The following is a 25082-nucleotide window of genomic DNA, read 5'->3' on the forward strand; positions in this document are numbered from 1 at the left end:
CAGATTTCTGCGCTGTCTATTCTTTTGCACAAGCGTCTGGCGGATGTTCCAGACATTCAGGCATTTTGTCAAATTTTAGTTAGAATCAAGCCTGTTGCTCCACCTTGGAGCTTAAATTTGGTTCTTAAAGTTCTTCAGGGGGTTCCGTTTGAACCTCTTCATTCCATAGATATCAGACTTTTATCTTGGAAATTTCTTTTTTTGGTAGCTATTTCCTCGGCTCGTAGAGTTTTCGAGTTATCTGCCTTACAATGTGATTCTCCTTATCTGATCTTCCATGCAGATAAGGTAGTTCTGCGTACCAAACCTGGGTTTTTACCTAAGGTGGTATCTAATAAGAATATCAATCAAGAGATTGTTGTTCCGTCTTTGTGTTCTAATCCTTCTTCAAAGAAGGAACGTCTATTACACAATATGGACGTGGTTCGTGCTTTAAAGTTTTACTTACAAGCTACTAAAGATTTTCGTCAAACATCTGCTTTGTTTGTTGTCTACTCTGGACAGAGGAGAGGTCAAAAGGCTTCGGCAACCTCTCTTTCTTTTTGGATAAGAAGCATAATCTTCTTAGCCTATGAGACTGCTGGCCAGCAGCCTCCAGAAAGGATTACAGCTCATTCTACTAGAGCTGTGGCTTCCACATGGGCCTTAAAAAATTAGGCTTCTGTTGAACAGATTTGCAAGGCGGCGACTTGGTCTTCACTTCATACTTTTTCAAAATTCTACAAATTTGATACTTTTGCTTCTTCTGAGGCTATTTTTGGGAGAAAGGTTTTACAGGCAGTGGTACCTTCCGTTTAAGTACCTGCCTTGTCCCTCCCTTCATCCGTGTACTTTAGCTTTGGTATTGGTATCCCACAAATAATGGATGATCCGTGGACTGGATACACCTTACAAGAGAAAACATAATTTATGCTTACCAGATAAATTTATTTCTCTTGTGGTGTATCCAGTCCACGGCCCGCCCTGTCATTTTAAGGCAGGTATTTTTTAATTTTAAACTACAGTCACCACTGCACCCTATGGTTTCTCCTTTCTCTGCTTGTTTTCGGTCGAATGACTGGATATGGCAGTTAGGGGAGGAGCTATGTAGCAGCTCTGCTGTGGGTGATCCTCTTGCAACTTCCTGTTGGGAAGGAGAATATCTCACAAGTAATGGATGATCCGTGGACTGGATACACCACAAGAGAAATAAATTTATCAGGTAAGCATAAATTATGTTTTTTTTCACCCGGCTCTCCCCATTGATGTCTATGGGGAAATCGTGCACAAGCTTGTACAACAAGCTCACCGCTGACTTAAGCAGCGCTGGTATTGGAGTGTGGTCTGGAGCTCAATTTTGCTCTACGCTCACTTATTGCCTTTTAACGCCGGGTTTAGAAAAACCTGTAATACCAGCGCTGTAGGAAAGTGAGCGGTGACAATAACTTGCAAGTTAGCACCGCACCCCTCATAACGCAAAACTCGTAATCTAGCCGTTGGTGTTTCATCATAAATTAACTGTTTATACATAGGCGGCTTGTTGCTGTTTTAGTGCCATTTTCCTTTAATAGTTTGTTTCATTTATACAATAGGTTCTTGGTTCCAACAATGTTATAGAAATAAAAATATCACAGGATGAAAATAATAAAGTACAATACAGACTGATGTCTTTTCTTTAAAGTGTATTACTTTTTTTAGTATGTTAAAATGCCAAATAAAAACAATAAATATGTTACTGCATCACCTTGTACCAAAAATAAAAATAAAACATCAATTAAGAATGCCACAATATGATCCCTAATTTAATTAGCTGATTCAAAGTGCAAAATGCATAAAAATTGATTAGCTAATCAAAGGCAACCTGCTGGAGCTGATTGCAAGTATATTTGTGTATAAACTGAGCAAATCTGCAATGATTTTCTTGATATCATTTTGATAATGCAGTGATTGCAGGAATGTGTCAACAATATAATATTCCCCATTGAATCTTATGGAAAGGAAATGCTTGTTTTTTTTGTTGTTGTTGTTTTTTTCTTCCTTATTCAACATTTTAATAGGAAATCATCTTAACCCCTTCATGACAGAATAATACTGTTCACATCGGAAAAAAGTTCCGATGTAAACACTATTTGTAAAAATTAAATAACGCGATCATTAATGCGATTGCGTGATTTCAAGGCCAGGATCGGATCATGGGGGCCGACCCTTGCTTATTTCAAAGGGGAAAGTTGCAGGACGCAGTATATGGTAAGACGTTCCATGTTAAAGCCCAGCGCTGTTAGGACAGCACTATACGTTTAAAACAAGTAATGATTATTATTATTATTAAAGTGCAAACTAAGCCTCATCCCTAGACTTAACCGAGCACAAAAAGCAAATATTTTGAGATACACACTGAGTAGCACATAACACAATAAAAAAATTCGAATCAGTTGCCAAGCAACAACCGAGACCCATATCTACAACAATAATACACTTCAAGAAAGCATATGTGAAACAAAATGTATCACAGAAGAAATGTACAGATATTGTAAGATTTTAAAAACAAAAATCTGTTACAAATTGACAAAGAACTAATACTCTCCTTAATGGTGGACCGCTGCCTTCCTACAGTCTCTCCCAAGGGACTGTGGATAATATCTGATTGTGGTTATAGATGGTGCAGGTCCTAAATATTCACTCAGGATATGCAGATATCTTTGATCTCTGATGACAAAGGAAAAGCGGCTTGATGTTCGTATATATACCAAATGATAAGAGTGCAGTATACTCACTCCATAAGATCTGTGATGTCAACCAGTCTGAAGAGAACCTCTCAATTGTATTCAAACAAGCCAAGGACAAGGAGAAACTCCAATGAGGTGAATGCAAGATATTCTTTATATAAAACAAGTAGTCACTTACTCCATCAAAATTTGAATTCCGGCGGTGTCACAGCAAAAAGCACTTCGATGTCATTAAAAATAAACCAAGCTTTAATATTAGCTCAACACATTTCAACATTTACAACGTCTTTTTCAAGAGCAAGTAAAAACAGATGAAAGTTGACCATCAGTGTTCTGATGAAAGGGAACGGTTTAATCCCCGAAACGTCACAATAAACCACGTTTATTATTTAAAGTCCAGTGAGTGCAGATCAACTTTTTACTATTGATACCACTGTTCCTGACACCCTGGCTATTTGCTGATGAAGTGAGAGTGCTTTACGGTGTATGTACTGTAAATATTTTACATTATAATGTTCTTCACATAGGGGAAAATTGTCTATGTATTTTTAAATAGATATTCCAAAATACAGTATGGGGCCGATTTATCATGTGTCTGGCGGACATGATCTGCTGTAGCAATCATGTCCGCCAGACATCGATAAATGCCGACAGCATACGCTGTCAGCATTTATCATTGCACATGCATTCATTGCACTTAGCACAAGTGATAAGTGTTAGGGTTTTTATCAATTTGCGTGCTCCATTGATGTCTATGGGGAGAAGTTAGCATGGTGGCTTTAACTCGTACGCAAACATTTTACTTTCAACTTGTAATAGACACAAAACTTATAATCTGGCCCTATGATGGCCATAGAGATAATGTTGCATGCATATGTGTAGACATTTTTACAGTTCCCAATATGAGAAAAGGTTGTTCACAAGGCAGATTAAACAACCTAATTAAATGGAGAAATACACGTGAACTAGTAATTATCCTGAGCTGCTAAAAATGTCCTCAAAATATGGAATCTTTAGTAATAACCAACTGAAGAAACAGTCACAGAAAAACAATTATTAATTTGTCTTTGTTAGGTAATTAAAGCTGTTGAGGAAGGCTATCGTTTGCCAAGTCCCATGGATTGCCCTGCTGCACTTTACCAACTCATGTTGGATTGTTGGCAGAAAGACCGAAACAGCCGGCCTAAGTTTGAAGAGATTGTCAGTATGTTGGACAAGCTGATCCGTAATCCAAGCAGCTTGAAGACGCTTGTTAATGCATCAAACAGGTAAAAATGAAGTTCTTTTTTTTTTTTTGTTCAAAGAGCCAAATTTTATACAGTTTGTCATAGATTAATGTTTCTATTACCGACAGATGTTCGAATCATTAAGCCAGCAATGTTGTTAATTGCTTTGACAATATCTATGTATAATGGATGCAACTGTTGAATGTTTTGAACACAATTAGATGTAATAGAGCCAAATGCTTATTCACAGAGATGAATATTTCTCTTATAAGCATTGCTGCCCCATAATCAATAGTTCTTTAACATTTTTATTTAGGATTTTGGTGGGTGAAAGCTAAATAAAAATTATAAAAAAAAACAGTTTATTGGAGTTTTCTGTGAGTATTCCATTGTCCACTTTGGCTCAGTGGAACCTTGAGGTCACATTTTTTTCTGCATAATAGATATCAGTTCTCTCTGTTGATCAGGTGTGAAAGTTCTACCACACTGCCCACAGAAAAAAACACTCTGTATACAATATAATGTTTAGAAGATTATTATAGTTTGGGCACATTATGTCAAAAAGCTTCACCACACCTATTCTAGAGCAATAATGTAAAGGAACATAAAAAGAAAAAATAGAAAATATTCTAGTATTTTGAAGCATTTTATTACCTATTGTTTGCTTATAACATTGTGCCTGATGTATTAATGGGTGGACGGGCAAGGTTCTGGAGTTAGGTACCTTTCTGCCCACCTTCGTGGGTAATGGACAGCGGACACCGTACTCCTGCTGCCCGAATCTTTCTTTGAACAATCACTTGTGCAATGACATCCCCTCCTGTGTGAGAGCTGGGCCTGTCAATCACCCTGATGAACATGATGATCACTGTTTCTTATATTTTGGAAAGCTGTAAGTGCTCAAAAGCAGGATCTGCTGCTTAAAGGAATAGACAAGTCAAAATTAAACTTTCATGCTTGCGATAGAGCAGGCAGAGCAATTTTAAGCAACTATCTAATTTACTCCTATTAATTTTTCTTTGTTCTCTTGGTATCTATATTTTAATGTAGTAAGCTTAGAAGCTGGACCATTTTTGGTTCAGCACCTGGGTAGTGCTTGCTGATTGGTGGCTACATTTAGACACAATCAAAAAGTGTTACCCAGGTGCTGAACTAAAAATGGTCTGGATCCTGAGCTTACATTATTGCCTTTTCAAATAAAGGTACCAAGAGAATGAAGAAAAATTGGTAAAAAGAGTAAATTAGAAAGTTGCTTAAAATTGCTTGCTCTATCTGAATCATAAAAGTTTAATTTTGACTAGACTATTCCTTTAATAAATTGTGTTAACCCCTAAGATCAGTAATGCACTACTAGGAGGTAGTTGAAAACATCTGGTGAGCCAATAATAAGAGGCATATGTGTTTAGCTGCCAATGATCAGCTAGCTCCCAATTGTGCATCACTGCTCCTGATCCTACCCAGTTAAGCTTTTCAATGAATTTAGTAAATGTGGGAATAATAATAACGTAAACGTGAAATGTCTCTTAAAATGACACGCTCTCTTTGAACCATAAAACTTAAATTTTCAACCGTCGTGTCCTTTTAATCTTACATACATTTGAGTGTTGCTGTATCTAGAAACAAAAAAAATGTTACAAATAAATTACATATAAAGCTGTGCAGATAAAATGTTGATAAATCATATTGGGATTTTCAATCCATTCACATATTTTTCTGAGAAATTACTGATGTTGAATGCCTTTTTTACAAGAATACATCAATTTTCTTGGTTGGCAAATCCTCAAAAAATCTTTATTCCCTTTTAACAAAGTGATGATGTCAGTACAGAGCAGAATTTATTGTTCTGAATCACCATAATAAAGAATTAACAACACATGAGTTACAGATACTATATATATATATATTTCAAGCGATGGTGTAAGTGCACTCTCACCAACTTCTGCAACTTGTCAGGGTGCTGTGAGATAGTAGATAAACTGTAGCAAAGAAGCACTCACTGAACGGTTCCAACTGTGACAAAAGACTTTAATTCAAACGAGTGACGTTTCGGGACAATAACAGTCCCTTCCTCTGACAAGCTAACAATGTGAAAAAGCAGGCCTTAAATAGGCTCCAAAACTACCCTCCCCACAAGTGTGACCAATCATGGTCAAGATTACATAACCTATCTTACCCAGTAACAAATAATAATCGATAATGCAATAGTGCAAAACAAGTGTATCAAGTGAATTAAAACATAAGACCCCGTGTTGCTAATAGAATGGGGGGAATAATCTCAGTCCAACCATATATATAAAGCAGCTAAATAGCTTTAAAATCGTAAACAAAGTAAAAAAACGTAAAAAAACACAATGAAATGAGGGGATCGTAATCCAACCAATCATTGTAGTCCCAGTCATGGAGATCGTAATTTCACCAATAGGCAGTCATCTAACTTATGGGAATCATAGTAGCACCAATCAGCAGCCAAATGACATTCAGTATCAGATGCGTCATAGCTCCACGCTTTCCAGATACGCCCACCTGTCACTGGCAATGCCTGTTACATATAGCAGCAAGGACCTTAGGAATAGATATGGATTAGAATCACACTTTGTTGTTGTTAGGAAACAAAAAACAAAAAATAAACATATCAACCGAGACGTGAACGTAGATACACTAAAAAATCGATGACAACGGTTGACACTAGCTCTGGTGATAGCTCAGGCCCAGAGACCCCACTGGAAAGTTCCGCCACTATCCAAAGAGGAGTTATGACCCGTTCAAGGGGCAACAGAGGCGACTGGGAGACATCTGGTGCCAGTCGAGCAGCTTTACCTCCATTGGCAGCTCATCCAACAGCCAACCGTTTTTTAGGAAGAGGCGGAGGCCACACACGAGGCGGGGGGGGCATTGCCCGCCGCCACCAGCAACGGAGAGTATAGAGAATAACGTAATTAACATCAGTTCACGTATTCTGACTGAGTCTGAAGTGAGTTTACTAAAAAAAAGGGTTTATCCTTTGTGCCATCCATGCGAGTCAATGAATTTGATGCCTACATAGACATCCAGAGGTTTGGCAGGAACTTAAGACTCAGAGAATTCTTTAATCATGATCAAGAACAAGAGTGCATATTTAGAGCCAAGGGCTCATTTGATCCCTCCTCCAATAACTCTACTATCCATACTTATACAAATTTCCTCACCACATCCATCAAGGATAGACCCAAAATGAGGATCAGAGACAATCTCACCAAGAGTGAGAGGACAGCCCTCAAAACCTTGAAGGATGACACCTCAGTAGTGATCCGCCCAGCGGACAAAGGTGGGGCGATAGTCCTAATGGACACCGCATACTATAAGCAAGAAATTGTTGGACAACTGTCTGATAAGAAGACATACATACCACTCAGGGGTGATCCAACTGTGAAGCTTAAGCTGAAAATCGACACTATACTAATGGAGTTCAAAGAGAGGACACTTATCACACAACAAGATTATAATTTCTTAAGCCGTAAACAACCAATAATCCCCCTGTTATACACTCTACCAAAGGTGCATAAAAATGCCTATAACCCTCCAGGGAGACCCATTGTCTCGGCGAGGGGTTCGCTACTTCAACCACTAGCTCAATTTGTTGACTATTACCTACAGCCTTTGGTGCAATCCATGCCATCATATATACGTGACTCAAATGACTTCATCATGGGCATCAAGAAGTTGGAGGACATCACTGATGGAGACCTTCTGGTCACTCTTGATGTGTCTAGCCTTTACACGGTCATCCCACATCAAGATGGCATCACAGCAGTTATACAGGCACTCAGGAAGGCAGCATACATTGGCCCATCAGAAGAAGTAATCATCTGTCTCCTCTCATTATGCCTGAGGGAGAACTACTTTCTATTTGACTCTACATTTTATCTACAAATCTCAGGGACAGCGATGGGGTCTAATGTGGCCCCATCGCTGGCCAATCTGTTTATGGCATTCTATGAGACATCCATCATGAAGGTCTTCAATAACGTTAACATCAGGTATTACTGTCGATATATAGACGACCTGTTCCTGGTCTGGTCGGATGGAGAAGATAGCCTAACACAATGGATTGAGAATCTGAATACACTTGAAAGTCCCATTAAATTTACCCATACAATCAGCCTTTCCACGGTGGACTATCTTGATGTTAGGGTCTTCAAGGTTAATGGGAAATTGGGCACAACTTTGTTCCGCAAAGCCACGGACCGAAATTCATTACTGCATGCTAGAAGCTGCCATCAGCCTAGCCTTATACACAATATCCCTAAAGCCCAGTACCAACGGGTGATTAGAAATAATACCAATGAGATATTGTGCGAGGAACAACTACAGGATATGACAGAGCGTTTTATGGAGAGAGGGTATAGGCATAAGGACTTGCTAGAGATCAAATCATGTGTGTTATCTACGATGGAACCAGGAGAAGAGTCCCAATCAAAACAAGGAGATCAATTCACCTTTGTGACCACATACTCACCAGATATTATACCACTAACCCATACCATTAAGGAAGAATGGAAACTGATTGAAGCAGATCATACTCTGCCTTTCAAGAATTGAGAGATTATCTTGTCAAAGCAGATGTCAATCCGGAAGGGGGAGCAAGGACATGGCTGAGGACGAAAAAGAAAGGGTGCTACCGCTGTATTAGCTGTGTGACGTGCAGTGGGATGATCACTGGCTCCCACTTTCGTCACCCTGAAAGTAACAGGACATACGAGATCAAGTACTATCTAACTTGCACCACCCAATACGTAATATATCTTTTGAACTGCCCTTGCGGGAAATTCTACATTGGCAAAACAACCGACGATGCAAGGACGAGAATGGCCAACCACAGGTCCAGCATCCGTTTGGCCATAAGAAACAAAAAGGCAGACCAACCGGTGGCAAGGCACTTCTTGGAGGCAGGCCACACTGTCAACGATCTGAGATTTCGACTGATTGACCACGTACCGACCCCACGGAGGGGGGGAGACAGAGATAACATGCTACTTCACAAAGAATCAAGGTGGATCTATGACCTGGGTACCCTCAGTCCCAGGGGTCTTAACAACCACACAGGATGGCAATGTTATATATGAACGTTGAGGTCCAGGCTATATGAACTTTGATGTCCATCTCATTGAGAGCTCATGATCCATTAGTCCCTAGTCTTTATTCTGTTCTTTTTCTTTTTCAACTTGACTTCTTGTTTCCTTCATATCTATACTTATTGTGGTTTCTATATCTCAGTATCCATATGGTGGCTGTTCCTGTCCTTTTTTCTTCTTCTTCAGTTTCTTCTTCTTCTTCTTTTTTCCCTCTTCGTCCTTCTTGTATCTTACTTCACTCATTCTTCTTTTATTTCTTTCTTCTTTGATCTTTTTTGTTTGTTATATATATTTTTTTGTATAGTTGAATGGGTGCTGGTATATATGTACTCTTGTGTGGGTGTGCATGAGCGTATATATGTTATTCTATGTTATTCTATTTTATTTTTATTTATTTTTATTTGTATATTTTTGTATTTTATTCCTTTTATTATTATTATTTATTTATATTTATTTTTATTTTTATATTTATTTTTATTTATTTTTATATTTATTTTTATATTTATTTTTATTTTTATATTTATTTTTATTTATATTTATTTTTATTTTTATTTTTATTTTTATTTTATTATTTATATTTATTTTTATTATTTTTTTATTTTCTTTTGTATTCATTTAGTTACATTTCTTTATGTATTTTTTATCTTATCTTATTTTTACTTATTTTTATTGAGTTCTCTTGATTTCAAATAGCTCTAGACCCTGAATACAGTTGACCGATCTAAGAGCACAATATAACTGAAGACAATGCTGATTTCTCTGTCCTATATTGCCCTTATGTAATATCCATAGGTGGCTCTCTTAACATTATGTTGTTATTATCGTGTCCATTATATGGACGAATTAATTTTAACATTATTTTATTTTATGTTTCACTTTGTGTATACCCCGTGTTGCTTTTTAGCTTGGGTGGTCTGCCTCACACCAAACCTATAATCAGTGCTATAATTATGGTTAGATAGTTGCCAAGCTTGCGGTGCCCTCACAAGGAGCCAACAGTGATACACATCTCACTTTTTTGTTATCATCTACTATGGATATAGAATAGTTAAGATGTTGTTTTATACATATATGTTTACCTTTTTATACATACATATATGTTCATTTGCATTTAGGTTTATCACGATTCAATTGTTTTACTATTTTACACTTTTTTACACTTTATTTTTAGGATGTTGATTAATGTACAGGATATGAGTCTGTATGTAGGGACCTTAGGAATAGATATGGATTAGAATCACACTTTGTTGTTGTTAGGAAACAAAAAACAAAAAAATAAACACTTATTGGTAATGTCACACGAATATAGTCATGTTCGTCACTGTCCGTCAATGTGTGTAATCTAAGATGGAAATTGCTTGTCACTTTTAGATGAGTGATAATGTTATTATCTTAATAGGTGAGCTCATCATTTTTGAAGTTGAGTTATAGAGGCGGACAATATCTAGCGATGTTTTTGTCACGCCCATGGGGGTGTGGACACACTGCTGATTGGTTAGTCTTCGCCATCTCTTTGACAGCATTAGTTTAGCTGTGTAACGCCTTAGATATCTGAGAGGGTAACACTAACATTAATTCTGAATGAAATCTGCTGTGATATTAATGGCGGTCTCAGTGCTGTATCTGTCTATGACTGACAAGCAGCGATCTAGTTAGATTTAGCAAGATGGTTTTTTCCTTGCTGCTATATGTAACAGGCATTGCCAGTGACAGGTGGGCGTATCTGGAAAGCGTGGAGCTATGACGCATCTGATACTGAATGTCATTTGGCTGCTGATTGGTGCTACTATGATTCCCATAAGTTAGATGACTGCCTATTGGTGAAATTACGATCTCCATGACTGGGACTACAATGATTGGTTGGATTACGATCCCCTCATTTCATTGTGTTTTTTTACGTTTTTTTTACTTTGTTTACGATTTTAAAGCTATTTAGCTGCTTTATATATATGGTTGGACTGAGATTATTCCCCCCATTCTATTAGCAACACGGGGTCTTATGTTTTAATTCACTTGATACACTTGTTTTGCACTATTGCATTATCGATTATTATTTGTTACTGGGTAAGATAGGTTATGTAATCTTGACCATGATTGGTCACACTTGTGGGGAGGGTAGTTTTGGAGCCTATTTAAGGCCTGCTTTTTCACATTGTTAGCTTGTCAGAGGAAGGGACTGTTATTGTCCCGAAACGTCACTCGTTTGAATTAAAGTCTTTTGTCACAGTTGGAATCGTTCAGTGAGTGCTTCTTTGCTACAGTTTATATATATATATATATATATATATATATATATATATATATATATAAAAATATGTAAACTAGTAGGTCACGGTTGACTTATAATCTCTGTATAGCATAACCATCTAGGTGTATGCACACGGCCATTTATGAACTAGGTGCAGACCCTTAAATTAATTTATATAATACGGTATAGAAAATACTCATATGCCTAGTGGGTCACAATATACTCACTAAAAAGACAGGGAATTCAGCACTCATTAAAAATTATGGCCATCGTGTTATAAATTTGTTTATTTTCCTCAAATTAGATTGAGTTCACACCGTAGAAAAACAGGCATTAAGATGCCCCCATTAGCAAACCACATACACAGTATCAATACATCAAAACATATATATAAAGACAAAAAGAAAAAAGAATAAAGAGTAAAAAAAAAAAAGAAGATAAAGTGCATCAAGAAAAATCCCTATTACAAATAGACTGGTCACAAAGGGTTATTCACACTGCAAGCTTAGATAGCATGGCATACACGGTAAAAATATATGGCTGTACCTCATAGCAACTACACCCCTACTGAACACAGGACCCCGTAAGTGAGACGGGAGCTATACCTGGACAGTATTAACATTGGGTATCCAAATTGTTATCGGTTAATTGCCAATAATACAACACACATTAGAGCCAGTAGTCATATAAAACATACTCATATTGCATGATAAATCAAAGTGTAAGTATATGGCCGAACCTTATTACAACTATACCCCTACTAAACACAAGACCCCCTTAATAGTATGGGAGCTATACCTGGACAGTATAATGGAAGGGGGATTTAAGTTGTGTACGGTTATTTGCCAAATATATAATGTAAATCATAGCCAATAGCAATATAGGATACAAGGACACATATTAATTCCTCAAATGATAAAATGTGTGGTATCTTAGCCCATGTATAGATATAGAGCGTGTAGCAATTCACTTTCCAATTCAAGTGATCGGCATAGAGTCACTTCTGACTTATTGTTATTAGTATCGTGACTTTATAGTGTTTTAGCCTCCTCCTCAACTGGATTTAAAGCAATGCATATTTCAACTGTTGGGTCAATAAACAACAGTTCCATTATCCTAGAGTCCATGCTTTCATTCCCCACAAGCCATGCAAATTAGTACAGCATAAAGTTGATTTGCACATTAGTAAGGCGTGACATGCAAGTCTTAGTATCTGAACTGAGAGTTATCTCCAAGCAACATGCATATTAATATTGAGAGCTGTTCTTTGTCAGGGAATAAGCGTCTGAAATAGTACTCACAACTTGATGTTTATAATGACGTTCAGTCTTAGAGTTCCGGTTCTTAAGGCCACGCTTTCTACTTGCCTAGAGTATGTCAGCTATACTGCCATCTGCAGAGCCAGTTCACATACTTGTTAGTGACACTTTGTGGGTCGATATCAGCGCTTCACGCTGTGTTCGCCGCAGCTTTAAACTTCCGTGTGTATCCTTACTTGCAGTGAATCCCTCATGTTATCAAGTCAGCCAATGCTGACACGCGTTTCACCCCCATGTCATCTGTCAACAACAGGGCTTCCTCAGGGCTGTATCCTCCCATTCAGGCTTTCTGGTTTATATTACATACATATACGTCACGCCCACAGGTTTCAGTGAAAATATGCCTTGTTTTTTAATGATTAGATTAATGATGCACTCAATGTTAAACACACCCCAACTTATTATACTTTACCAAAAGGGAATATATACATATATATATTACAATTCCAACTATTTCAGTAGTTTCCTACTTAAGGGCACCCCAATAGCTTCACCCCAAATGACGCTATGAGTATTCCTATTAGTACTATCAGGATGGCAGATGGATATATATTATGGTCCACAATTTAAGCTTGCTAGGTAGTTTGAATTGTTTTTTTTTTTAATGAGTGCTGAATTCCCTGTCATTTTAGTGATTATATTGTGACCCACTAGGTATATGATTCTTTTCTATACCGTATTATATATATATATATATATATATATATATATATATATATATATATATATATATATATATAAACTGTAATAGCATTTAATATGACAGTCAGTATAATTTACAAACATAGAAAAAAAAATTACACTTCTTTTGTGACTGTTGGAGGTAGCATGTTATGCAGTGGTGATCACTGTTATAAGACGTTCATGGCTGTCTATGCAAGTCTTGACTTTTTCCACTGCACATGATTTGCCAACTGTAAGGGGCATAGTGCCTAGTGACAGCAGATTTGATAATCTGATAACACACTTCTATTATTTAGTGACAACATGATATATGTAGCTCACCAAATAATCCTTATGACCGGTCACTATGCCCAGCTGCCAGGAAGTTTCTGTACCTAGCTGTTATGACTGTACTAGTGTTATAGCCTTTGAATCCGAAGCAAAACCTCCTCCAACCAGAGTAAAATTTAACTCCGACCTTCCTCACTGCAGTTAACATTCTCCATAGTTACATAAACATAAAGGTTAAAAATTACTCTAGTCCATAATGTTCAACCTTTATTTGCTGCTGAGCAAGTCTCCTAAACCTCATTTAACCCTAACCATGAACTTATCCAAAATCCAGGCCCTATGTGATCCTCCAACACAAATAACCCCATTATTGGTTAATGAAATATTGAAAATATAATGTTACCTATGTATTTTGGTTGTTTTTGCTTACAGGGTATCAAATTTATTAGTTGAACATAGTCCTGTTGGTACTGGATCCTACAGATCTGTCAATGAATGGCTCGAAGCTATAAAAATGGGAAGGTACTCTGAGACCTTTATGGAGAATGGATATAATTCAATGGATGCAGTGACCCAAATGACCTTGGAGTAAGTAAGCAATGTTTATGTTGATCTTTTAAATAAATAAATGGAAAGGAAACTACTCAAAGGAACAATGCATATTAAAGAGATATAGACATGACTTCATTTTTTTTACATCAAAACCATGTTTGTTTTTACTTTGATCAATCTAAATATTGTAAAACATTTAGATTTATTACATTTTTTTTTTAAACTTTGATTATATAGAACTTTGCAGCTTTTTAAAACTATTAATGTACAGCAGGTGGCAGGAAACATTTTAGTTTTTTAATATTTAAGGCTGACTCTTTTGTAACCTCTCTGTACTTAGCATCCGTGGTCAAGATTCTTCACAGAATCTAGGTTTCTTCCCTAGTAAACTATGGAAAGAGTTGACATCATCTCCTTTGAATGCCCATCCGCTTTGAAAGCCATAGGGTGATGTAATGTTCACATCAAACATTACAGTAAGGAAGTGTTGTTTCCTCTGTTTTTTAAGAAGTGGGCAATTTGTGATCATTAATAGAAGAATGAGCCTTGAGTAAAAAATATGTGTATTGTTTTTAGCATTAATGGAAAAATGGCATAAATGACATTTGTTTAGGACAATGAATATAAACATTTTGATATTACATTTAAATATTGATTCCCATAGACTTACATGAGAATCAACATTTGAATGTTAATATTAAAATGTTATACTTGATATTAGAATAATGCAATATGATATTGATGTTGTAGTAGATGAATGGAATATTAGAGGGTATGATAAAATTACATGTTATAATGCATTAGATCATGTACTTTTTTAAACTCCTTTTTATTGAGAAGATACAAATACATAATACAAAGCATGCATTGTTAGGCAGAGACATACAACAAATCTTCAACATTCCTAATTTCTGTGTGAAAGTCCAAAGTGAGCTATAGCAAGTTTTAGTAAAAAACTGCACAATACTAATATAACAATCATAAGCTTTACTAAGTAAAGAATTTTAACAAAAAAAAATTGAAACATACTATAGAAGTAATTAAAAAAATTATGGAAAGAGGAAATCTTACATTAAAGGCTGCTGTATTAGCGCTTATTAATAGAGATTACAGTGCTCATAACACAGGAATACAACGTTCTAATAGGAATAGATGTACTTATACAAATCTCCTATAGGGGGAGTTCCTTACACAATATAATAAAAAATAAAAATAAATAAAAAATACACAATAAACCAACTAAACCCAAACAAAGCATAAGTCCATAAAAAGTCCTAATAGAAACAGGTAGTTCTCTGTCTGAGGATGGTCAAAATCCTGATGGTGAAGATGATCTGAAAAAGGAAAAAACAGAGGCGCCAAAAGGGCCTAGTACCATCGTAACAGGTGTTAATGGTAGTATAACAAAAGGCTACTCACAAATATGATGCACCCAGTGGTGCTAGTGGAACAGGGTGGAACTTTGCAGTAGTCCAACTCACTGTAACGAGGCAAGCAGCTGCACAGAAATAAGATGCTTCAGGAACACTCTCCAACTGTACCTCTAAGGAGATAAAAGAGAACCCACATAGCCCAGTACAGTTTGGAATAAAAGAGTGTGATGTTCAAGGGCACAGTTACAGCAATCAGAGCACCTCTAGGTGCAATACAGGTAGGCTTGGACTTCTCAGCCGCCCAGCTGACTGATCTCAGGTACCAAACAGGTTTCACACCAAAGTCCACCAAATATGGAATAGCAAGATCCAAAAGGCATGAAGTGTATGTAATAAAAACAATTCTTTATTTAAAAGCAACTCATTTCTCAGCCTCAGTAGGGCTGTTTCATCAGGCTATTATACAAAACATAAAAAAATCACTTGCTATTTAAAAGGTAACAAAGACTCTAATTGGTAGCATCTGTATGTTGTAACTTCATCAAGTTGAGCCACTATGGTAAAAACAGTTAAACAAAGCCTCCAAAACTGACTTACATATACACATGTAAATACATATGAACACCCCTGATACATACTTGCTGGTAATAGACAAAAAATATATATAGACCCTTTGTACAGGTACATTTAAAATACATATATCCTCAGATTTACTAAGCATACATATAAAAATAAATATAAGGATAAACCCAAATCATCAAACTGAATGAAGTCTTCACATAGACTTGACATATCCGGTCTATGTGAAGACTTCATTCAGTTTGATGATTTGAGGAACTGTCAGGCCAACAGGAGAAACTCCTAAATGGTCTGCTCTACTAATAAATTGCATTTCTAGGAAACATTGCCTATAGCTGCTTTTAGTGAATCAAATAGTGGTGAGAAAACATCAATGAGTTGAGAAGTAACATGCTCCATCTTGTTATACCCAGAGCTGACCACACAGTTCTGTGAAAGAGCGTAATGGCTTAACTAGAGTTAAATGATTCCTCGGTGGCCAAAAAGTTGGAAAGTCTTTATCCTGGAAGTTTCCTGAGGACCCTTGCTGCCAAAGGAAGTCTGGATAGCATAGAATTTGTCTACAAGCTATCTTATAAATAGATAACAATTATATAGCAGTGTAATTCTGTGGCCATCTTGGTGGGCCACCCACCCGAAGTCTTAGACTCTAGAGCATGTAATGTTATCACTAGCGACTTCTACAACTCTACCCAGCTGTGCAACTAGTGCTGCTGATTGGATCAGCGGTAGTTTCAGTGGTACTAAAACTATGTGTTTAACCCCTTTTGTGGGGGTTAAACACACAGACTTCCAGCACCACAAGTGATAAAATTACATGCTCTAATTCAGTACATTTTACATAATGGTATCAATATAATGGCACTTTAATCTTTTTTGCAAAAACAAATTTGAAATGTTTTTACAAACATTTAATAGATGTTTATAATGAACAAATGTCTTAATTTGTTCATTATAAACATCTATTAAATGTTTGTAAAATGTTTGTTATTTTTAACCAATGTGCTGAAACTTTTATGCATCCTTATTTCCTAGTTTAACTGATTAATAAAAATATGTGTTAGTGGAAATGGAAAAGCCATTACATTCTTAAAAAGAAAAAAATAATTGGTTGTTAGGACACAGGGCATCCATTTTTAAAGCAAATATATAAATATTATTATTATTATTATACTTTATTTATGAAGCGCCAACATATCCCGCAGCGCTGTCCATGGATACAATTCATTTAAATAAAACAATACAAGACTTGTAAGAGACAGGACAAAATTTACAAACACATACAGGAGGGATTGAGGGCCCTATTCCCGTGGGAACTTACAATCTAGAAGGGTAGGAGGTTGAGAAACAGGAGGTGAGGACTGCAAGATTTGGAAAGACGTTAATACAGAGTTAGATGAGGGAAATGTTAGGTAAGTGAAGTTAATTTATTATTGAGTTGGGTGGTAGGCTTCCCTGAACAGAAAAGTCTTCAGGGAACATTTAAAGGAAGATATAAATATAACCATAATACATTTTGAAATGCCATCTTCTATATGGAACAAAGAAATATTTCAGTATGGAATGCTTTTAAAGTTCCCTATTCCAGACTACACTTTACAATCTGAAAATAAAATTCCGCATTATAATGAAAACAGTTTCAAGGATTACACCAATGGTTTTAACATGCAATGTTGAAAAAAGTGAAGATTTTCCAACAAGCTCTTCACAACAACAAAAGATTGATAGAAGTATAATACAGACAACTCCAAATCTGTTGAAAGTCACTATCAAAAGCTTCCTGTCACAACAAAAGCTACTTCATTCCCTTATGAACGTGAAAGATGTGAAGCTTGTTCAGACATCTGCACAGAAATAAACACCTCAACCAAATGTGCTTTGTAATAAGATTATAAGAGTCTGCTACACCTACACTGCACATAATGTCACAATCTAGGTATCACATATAAAATGTTGTACTGAAAATATTACATAGAAGAAAGAGAACCCCTGCATAAAGGAAGTGAAGGAGGGGATTTGTGAGACCACATTGGCCTTGTGTCAGAGTTAGGACATGGGTGGAGTTTTAAAGCTGGGAGGTGAGCAGAAATGAGACATTTCGCTTGAAAGGGCGAGGAGAAACTCTCGCCCACCCACTCCCTGGTTATGGTGCTTTTGTCACAGCTGTGTGGTGGTGCTTGCACTATGTGGTGGTTGGTTTGTGTGTTCTTCCTGTTCTGGTTTGACAAGGGAGCTTTATCTTTTCAGGATGTGCCTTTAGGTGATGGACGTGCACATTAAGGTAATGGGGGAAGCACTAGGGGCCTATATATTTTGGTTTATGGTTCATGTTATAAGTTATTTGTTATTATTTTATTCTTCAAAAAACTAAAGCTGTAGCCTTTATTCCCCAGATAGGTGTTTGTGTATTTTATGGATATTGCAACTTAGTTTCAAGTGTAGAGGTCAACAGTCTGTACAAAAATGACTAAAGTAGTTTATTTTCTATAAGTATTATAACACTGTCTGAAGTTGTTCTGCCTACAAGGGAGGGCCAGCCATGTTAGCAGTTGCTTCCTCCAGCATGTCCTGTATAACAAAAAAACAACTGGACAACAGGCAGATGGACTGTATGTTTTATAATGAACTTGCCAGACATCTCAACCACCCAACCAGGGTAAATGTACAGATTTTCATGGACTTTACTGCCTCTATTCAGGACATGCATACTCTGGCAAGCCCTGCCTATGATATGCTCTGGGATGCCAATGACAACCCTACTGCCCCATCCTTCCCATCACAGCCCTGCACACTAAACGCCTGTAGGCCACCACATGCAAGTCCCCTAACCTTCCTGTCCTGGGAAAAGCTCCAAGAAATGTTGGGCGGTACAACTTGCTAGCAAAACAAAACTTTTCTTCTTACATAAGATGCTATTTTTTAGTCAAGTTTAACAACCAATCACTTAAAGGGACATGTTACCCAAATATTAAAAGTGATGCAGCATATACAGAAGGTAAAATGCGTATTAGAAAATATAACAAGAACATATCTATGTAAAAAAGGAAAGTTTCTTCAAACATTTCCCTAGTATGCAAATCCCATTGTATAGAGACTTCAAAGGGACAGGAAAGTTTCTTGATTCAGATAGAATATGCCATTTTAACAGACTTTTCAATTTAATTATATTATCACAATTACTTAGTTTTTTTTACATTAAAAAAAAGTCAGGTATGCATGATTAAAAAATGTTCTTACATTTTCATCAGGATCAGGGGTAAATGAGATTGTATGTTGAGTAACATCTCCCTTTAATTTATTAAAATAGAAAATGCACATTGTGCCTTAGTCATAGCATTAATGCAGTGTTTTTATACATGGTATAGACCAAGTAAGGCATTTTGTGAGGCTCACGTTTCAAGGGTATGTACAGTGCTCTGTTATGTATTTAATAACCATATTTTAAGAGAAAATAGAAATATGTTACAAAAATCTTGGAGAGCTTCTAAAATTAAACATTATCTGAAAAAAAAACCCATTAACAGTACTACAAGTATTGGACTTAATATATATAGCTTAGAAAAGAGATGATGTTGTGATATCATCGAAATCTTCAAGGATATTAAGGGATTTAATAAAGGTTTGGAAAAAAACATATTTTCACGAGAACAAGGATCACAATCTCAAGCTGGAGAATATATTAGATTCAAGAAAAATGTTCAGAAACACTTATATACAAAAGGGTGTTTGGTTTATGGAACAAAGGTAGGACAAATACTTTATGGGTCGCACCTTACTGATGAGGCCCAAAGAAGGCCGAAACGATCGTCTTGGGTTGACATTTTCCTTGTTCAGAGGAGAAGTGACTGATATTTTGGGGCTGGACTGACCTTGTTAGGCAGGATCAGACTGATATACTTCAGGAAAGTTTTTGGGCAAAAAGAAGCTACTCCCAGGTGGTAACCAGACCATAGAACAAGCTACTGAGCTGTTGTTTGTTCCTGGTAGACTGCTTCTCTTTATGTTTGTACAAATACTTTATGGGCCTTATGATTCTTCTCAGCCATCAGAATTAATTTTTGAGTTAAAACAAAGGCTACCAGAATTAAACTTTTAACGTGCATTGTTTAACACACATATTACAAGTTGATAGTAAAATGTTTGATATTGCATTATACGTATATATGTTTACACACACACACATATATATATGTATTTGTACATACATACGCGTATTTAGCCATGTATATGTGTATATATATATATATCCATTAAAGCCCTTTCCATTCAAACACCTTATCATATACCATATGCTTTTTAACTCTTATAACTTTTTAAAAATATTTATATGAATAATTTTTATTAGATAGTGTATATATGAATGCAACTTTAATTTAAGTCCTAACCCTTTATGCGAAGACTACTGTCGCCCAAATTAACCCAACAAGGGCCAATTTAGTTTGCACTTGTGTTGTCCCGTTTACTTTCCACTTGTAGTATGCGCGCCTTGTGTAACCCAGCCCATAGTTGTGGTGGCATGAAGCAGCACGTTGGTACATACACTGTAACAGACTCAAACTTAGACAATGACAGTTGTCTGATCTGAGGTTATAGATGTGGAATTCTGGCTTTATTCATATTGTTTATGGCCTTTGTTCATTCTGCATAGTGATTATGGAAAGCTAAGAAGCACAAAATTGATGTACCATGAAATAGTGAGAAAATGGGACAAATAATAGAGCAAGAGTTAAAGGGATATGAAATCCAACATTTTTCTTTTGTGATTCAGAGCATACAATTTTAAAAAGGTTCCAATTTAGTTGTGTTATTAAAGGGACACTAAACCCAAAAATATACTTTCATGATTCAAGTAGAGAATACAATTTTAAACAATATTCCAATTTACTTCTATTTTCTAATTTGCTTCATTCTTTAGATATGCTTTGTTGAAGAAATAGCAATGCACATGGATGAGCCAATCACACGAGGCATCTATGTGCAGCAACCAATCAGCAGCTACTGAGCCTATCTAGATATGCTTTTCAGCAATGTATATCAAGAGAATGAAGCAAATTAGATAATAGAAGTAAATTAGAAAGTTGTTTAAAATTGCATGCTCTATTTAAATCATGAAAGAAAAAATATGGGTTTCATGTTCCTTTAACCCCTTGAGTGCTAATGACGGCTCTGAGCCGTCACAGAGTTTTCCACTCTGGTGCTAATGACGGCTCAGAGCCGTCACTAGCACTCTCCCAACTTGAGGAAGATCTGGGGGCTCCCACCCACTCCTACCCCAGCGATCGGTGCTGCATAATGAAAGGCATCGCCGGGACTTCCGTTTTGCGTGGTGACGTCACGCGCAATAAACGTGATGACGTCACCGGGCAACTTTATTTAACATTAACAATGTTAAATATAGGAGCAGGGGGCATGCTGCGTAGAAGCCTGTAACTCAGGCATCTAAGCAGCTACAGACCCCCAAGACCCACAGTTGGAAAGGTAATCGCCTAACCTTTCCAACGGTGTAAGTCCTGGGGATCTTAAACAAATAAAAAAAAATATTTTTAGAAATATTAAATAAAAAACCCTTTAAGAAAACCTTAGCACCCAGGTGGGAAAGTGCTTAGCACTCAAAGGGTTAAGTTTGCTTTGCTCCCATGTTATGGTAGGAAATAGTGCAAATGGAAAGAATTATTTCAAGACTGCTGCCATATAGTGCTACAGGCACGCTCCTGAGCTTTTGTCCCTGCTTTTCAACCAAAAATACTAAAAGAACAAAGAAAATTTGATAATAGAAGTAAATTAGAACGCTGATAAAAAAATGACATGCTAAATCTGAATTATGAAAGAAATAAGTTGGGTTTCATACCCCTTTAATGGTGTTGTGCTTTGTAATTTTACATTATCTGTGCTAAGGTTTTTTTATGCAATCTCTTATATTCTTCTGGCAATTGTCTGACTTCAAGGGTCTTTCTTGAAACAACCGTATATTATTCTTTTCAACTGACTGACCTTTTTTAAACAGTTGGCGGAAAAAAGTCCAACATCAGTAAATAAACCCTTCAGTTCTCACCTCAATATCAGTTGACATTTCCTGTCCTTTTTGTTTGATCTGTTTAAATCATACCTGTGTATATCTTACGTTCTTCTAATCTAGTTTCCTTCATTTTTTACATTTGACTTCCTTTACGTTTGTGGCAGTACTCTGTATTACATGCATAAAAATGTGTTTAATAATTTCATTCCTAATGAAAAGGTCTTGCAATTAAGTCAATAAGCCCTTTATTGAAATTAATTTGTATTTATTGTATTTATAAACTTTATAAGGACATTAAAAGTTGCTTTGAATGACAGAGCAGTTTTTCTGCTTATATTGCTTTTAGCATTTTGTCCTATTTTTTGTTTGCACACACATTTTATATTACAAATGAAGAAAGATTTGCCCAAGTTTACATAGTTGGCGATAATTAATGACATTTTATTGTCTCCAATAACTGTGATAGCCATACGGCACTCAATCACTGGCTAGCACAGCTATTGGATAAGAGTTGGAAACGTTAAATCATCAAAAAAAGTAGTTTTGCAGTGGGCGGCTGAAGGGATTATTTTAGCAACTAGCAATGCTTATTGGATCAGCGTCAGTTTCTGTTTGGGACCAGCAATGTTCTGCAGGTACTAAGAGGTAATTCTGCTAGGTTTTTAACCCCTTTTGTCAGGGTTAAACACATAGAGGTGCAGGGTCGCTAGTCTTAAAATTTCATAGCGTATTAGAGTATGCATTTTTTTCAACTATAATGGCTCAATAAGCAGCAAAAAAGATCAAAATTGTCTTAACAAAGAGGGTTTTTTTTTTTTAAAGGCTTAGCAGCAAAGGAGTTAATGAGCACTGGCAGGATTTACCTATCAGCCAAAGAACATTAGCAGGAAGTACATATAAACCTATCAGCATTAGCAGGAAGTGACTATCAGCCAATGAACATTGGTATGCAGTTCCTATAAACCAAGAAGCATTAGTAAGAAGTACACCAGCCTTTCTCAAGTACTCCTAATAGGTCAGATTTTCATGATATCTGAACTTGAGCACAGGTGACATAATCAGTTGATCAGTAACCATGGTTACGAACCTGCTCTCCCCCATCAGCTAATTATTTCACCTGTGCTCAAGTTAAGATATCATGAAAATCTCTCCTATTAGGGGTATTTGGGGACTGGATTTGAGAAACCCACCAATACTGCAGTATTAGTCTATTATTTAAACAGTTTAGTTCACATTTGGATGCCAGAAAATAGCAAGTGTACAGTGTCCCTTAAAATAATAGGGTTATGAATGCAGTCGAGTGATACATGTTTGCATGTATAATAATGTGTGTGAGTGTCTTTTTCTTCTACTTGAACACTGACTTATTTTAGCTCTCATGATTTCCCTTACAGAGATTTGAGAAGATTTGGGGTGACTCTGGCTGGTCATCAGAAGAAGATAATGAGCAGTATCCAGGAAATGAGGGCCCAGTTATTGAACGGAATGGTACCATTGTAATAGTGCCCTTCCTCAACCAAGAAAACCTGCACTTTGTTACCTGCCCAGAGATTTATACACACAGATCAAAAAAACTGAATTGAAAAAAGGGAAGCTCAGTGCTATTGAAAACTGAAAATGGCACATTGAAAATATAACAAATAACTGTGATCCAGTATTTGTCTCAGACTTCCATTTATTTTTTATTTTGTTTGTGTCATCATTCTCCATGAGTAATTGCCAGATGCATGGGACTTGGAGTTGGATGTAGAGTGATGTTAGCCAGTTCTTTGGCTTCTGTGACAAAAGACTTCCCATGATGCTTTGTACATTTATTGTATATAGCATCTTGATAGTGCTTTTATTGTAGCAGCACGTTAAATACTTCCAAGGACTTACTTGAATGGATCATTTGCAGTACAACAATGTTTTGTAGCCATGTATGGCCTAGGAAAAGCTGCAGTTTACTGATGTTTACTAAGTCTAAATTGTCTACAAAAGTGTATTGAAGAGCAATATGTTTAGATTTTCTTGATAGTTATCTTGCTTTTTTTTTTTTTTTTGTAAATTTAAAAAAATTGCTGTTACACAGCATTACATTATAGAAGCTAATGTGTAAACATGTTGCTTGATCGATTGCAAATACAATATATTTATTTTTTGTGTTCCGGAACTCCTATTACTTTGCTCACCTGTGAGATTAATACATTATATAATAATGATGTATATATTGTACAGTTTACTACACACCCAGGTACAATATTGTGCAGCCACTATACCTGTATTTTTATTGTTTTTTTGTTTTTTTTTTCTTAATACACATGGTAAATTCAAAAAATTTGTTTGCATATTGTTGAATATTTTAAAACAAAATGGCATCTTAAAAAGTGAAATTCTAGTGTAAACATTTTTAAAAATGACCTATTTCATTAGGGTTTATTTTTTACTTTTAAACAGTGTTAACCTCAGCAAATGGGTTAAATATATAGGCAAAATTGTCCTCCTGTGACACTCCATATGAGGATACAGACAGTGAACAAATGAGATTCAGGCATACATGCATATGCTCCAATCAATGCCTGTATCTTCATCTGAAGCAGAAATTAGGTATTCCAGGCTTGCAGGCTTGACAATATGTTATAACTCTTGATTTAAACACATAGTAAAAGAAAGAATTTTGTTTAAGAATAAAAATTTCTAATAAAATAAAGCATTTTCTGTGTATACTAGAGCATTACTTTAAATAGTAAATTGTATTTAAAATGCTGTTCCCTCAACACAACAAGGTCTATAGGCTAATGTAAAAGACCTGTTTTAAAGCAAAACTAAAAAGAATATTTTAAAGCAAGCCAAATGATAAGGTTTTATGGAAAAGGGATGCCTTTTGTGTAATAAAATTAGGTAATGCTATCACTACTGTTTTCTCTACTGTTCTGGGTTGCTGTATTGATCTATTGATCTACATTTTATTTTCCATGGCATCACTTTAATTGTGATTTACAAAGAAAAAAACTATTAAA

The 25082-nt window shown here is 36.1% G+C and overlaps 1 protein-coding gene across 5 annotated transcripts in view; it reads left to right on the plus strand.

Annotated features, from left to right (window-relative positions):
* EPHA5 (EPH receptor A5) overlaps positions 1-23699 on the plus strand; it is a 527031-nt gene extending 503332 nt beyond the window's left edge. For all 5 annotated transcript variants that reach the window (XM_053703271.1, XM_053703272.1, XM_053703273.1 and 2 more), the window contains 3 exons: positions 3780-3973; positions 13996-14151; positions 23478-23699. In XM_053703271.1, the coding sequence (XP_053559246.1) occupies positions 3780-3973; positions 13996-14151; positions 23478-23583 (456 nt within the window). In that variant the 3' untranslated portion in view covers positions 23584-23699. The remainder of the gene's footprint in view (positions 1-3779; positions 3974-13995; positions 14152-23477) is intronic.
* Positions 23700-25082: the final 1383 nt, after the last annotated feature.

Source organism: Bombina bombina, chromosome 2 (assembly GCF_027579735.1).
Source record: "Bombina bombina isolate aBomBom1 chromosome 2, aBomBom1.pri, whole genome shotgun sequence".
Taxonomy (NCBI): Eukaryota; Metazoa; Chordata; class Amphibia; order Anura; family Bombinatoridae; genus Bombina; species Bombina bombina.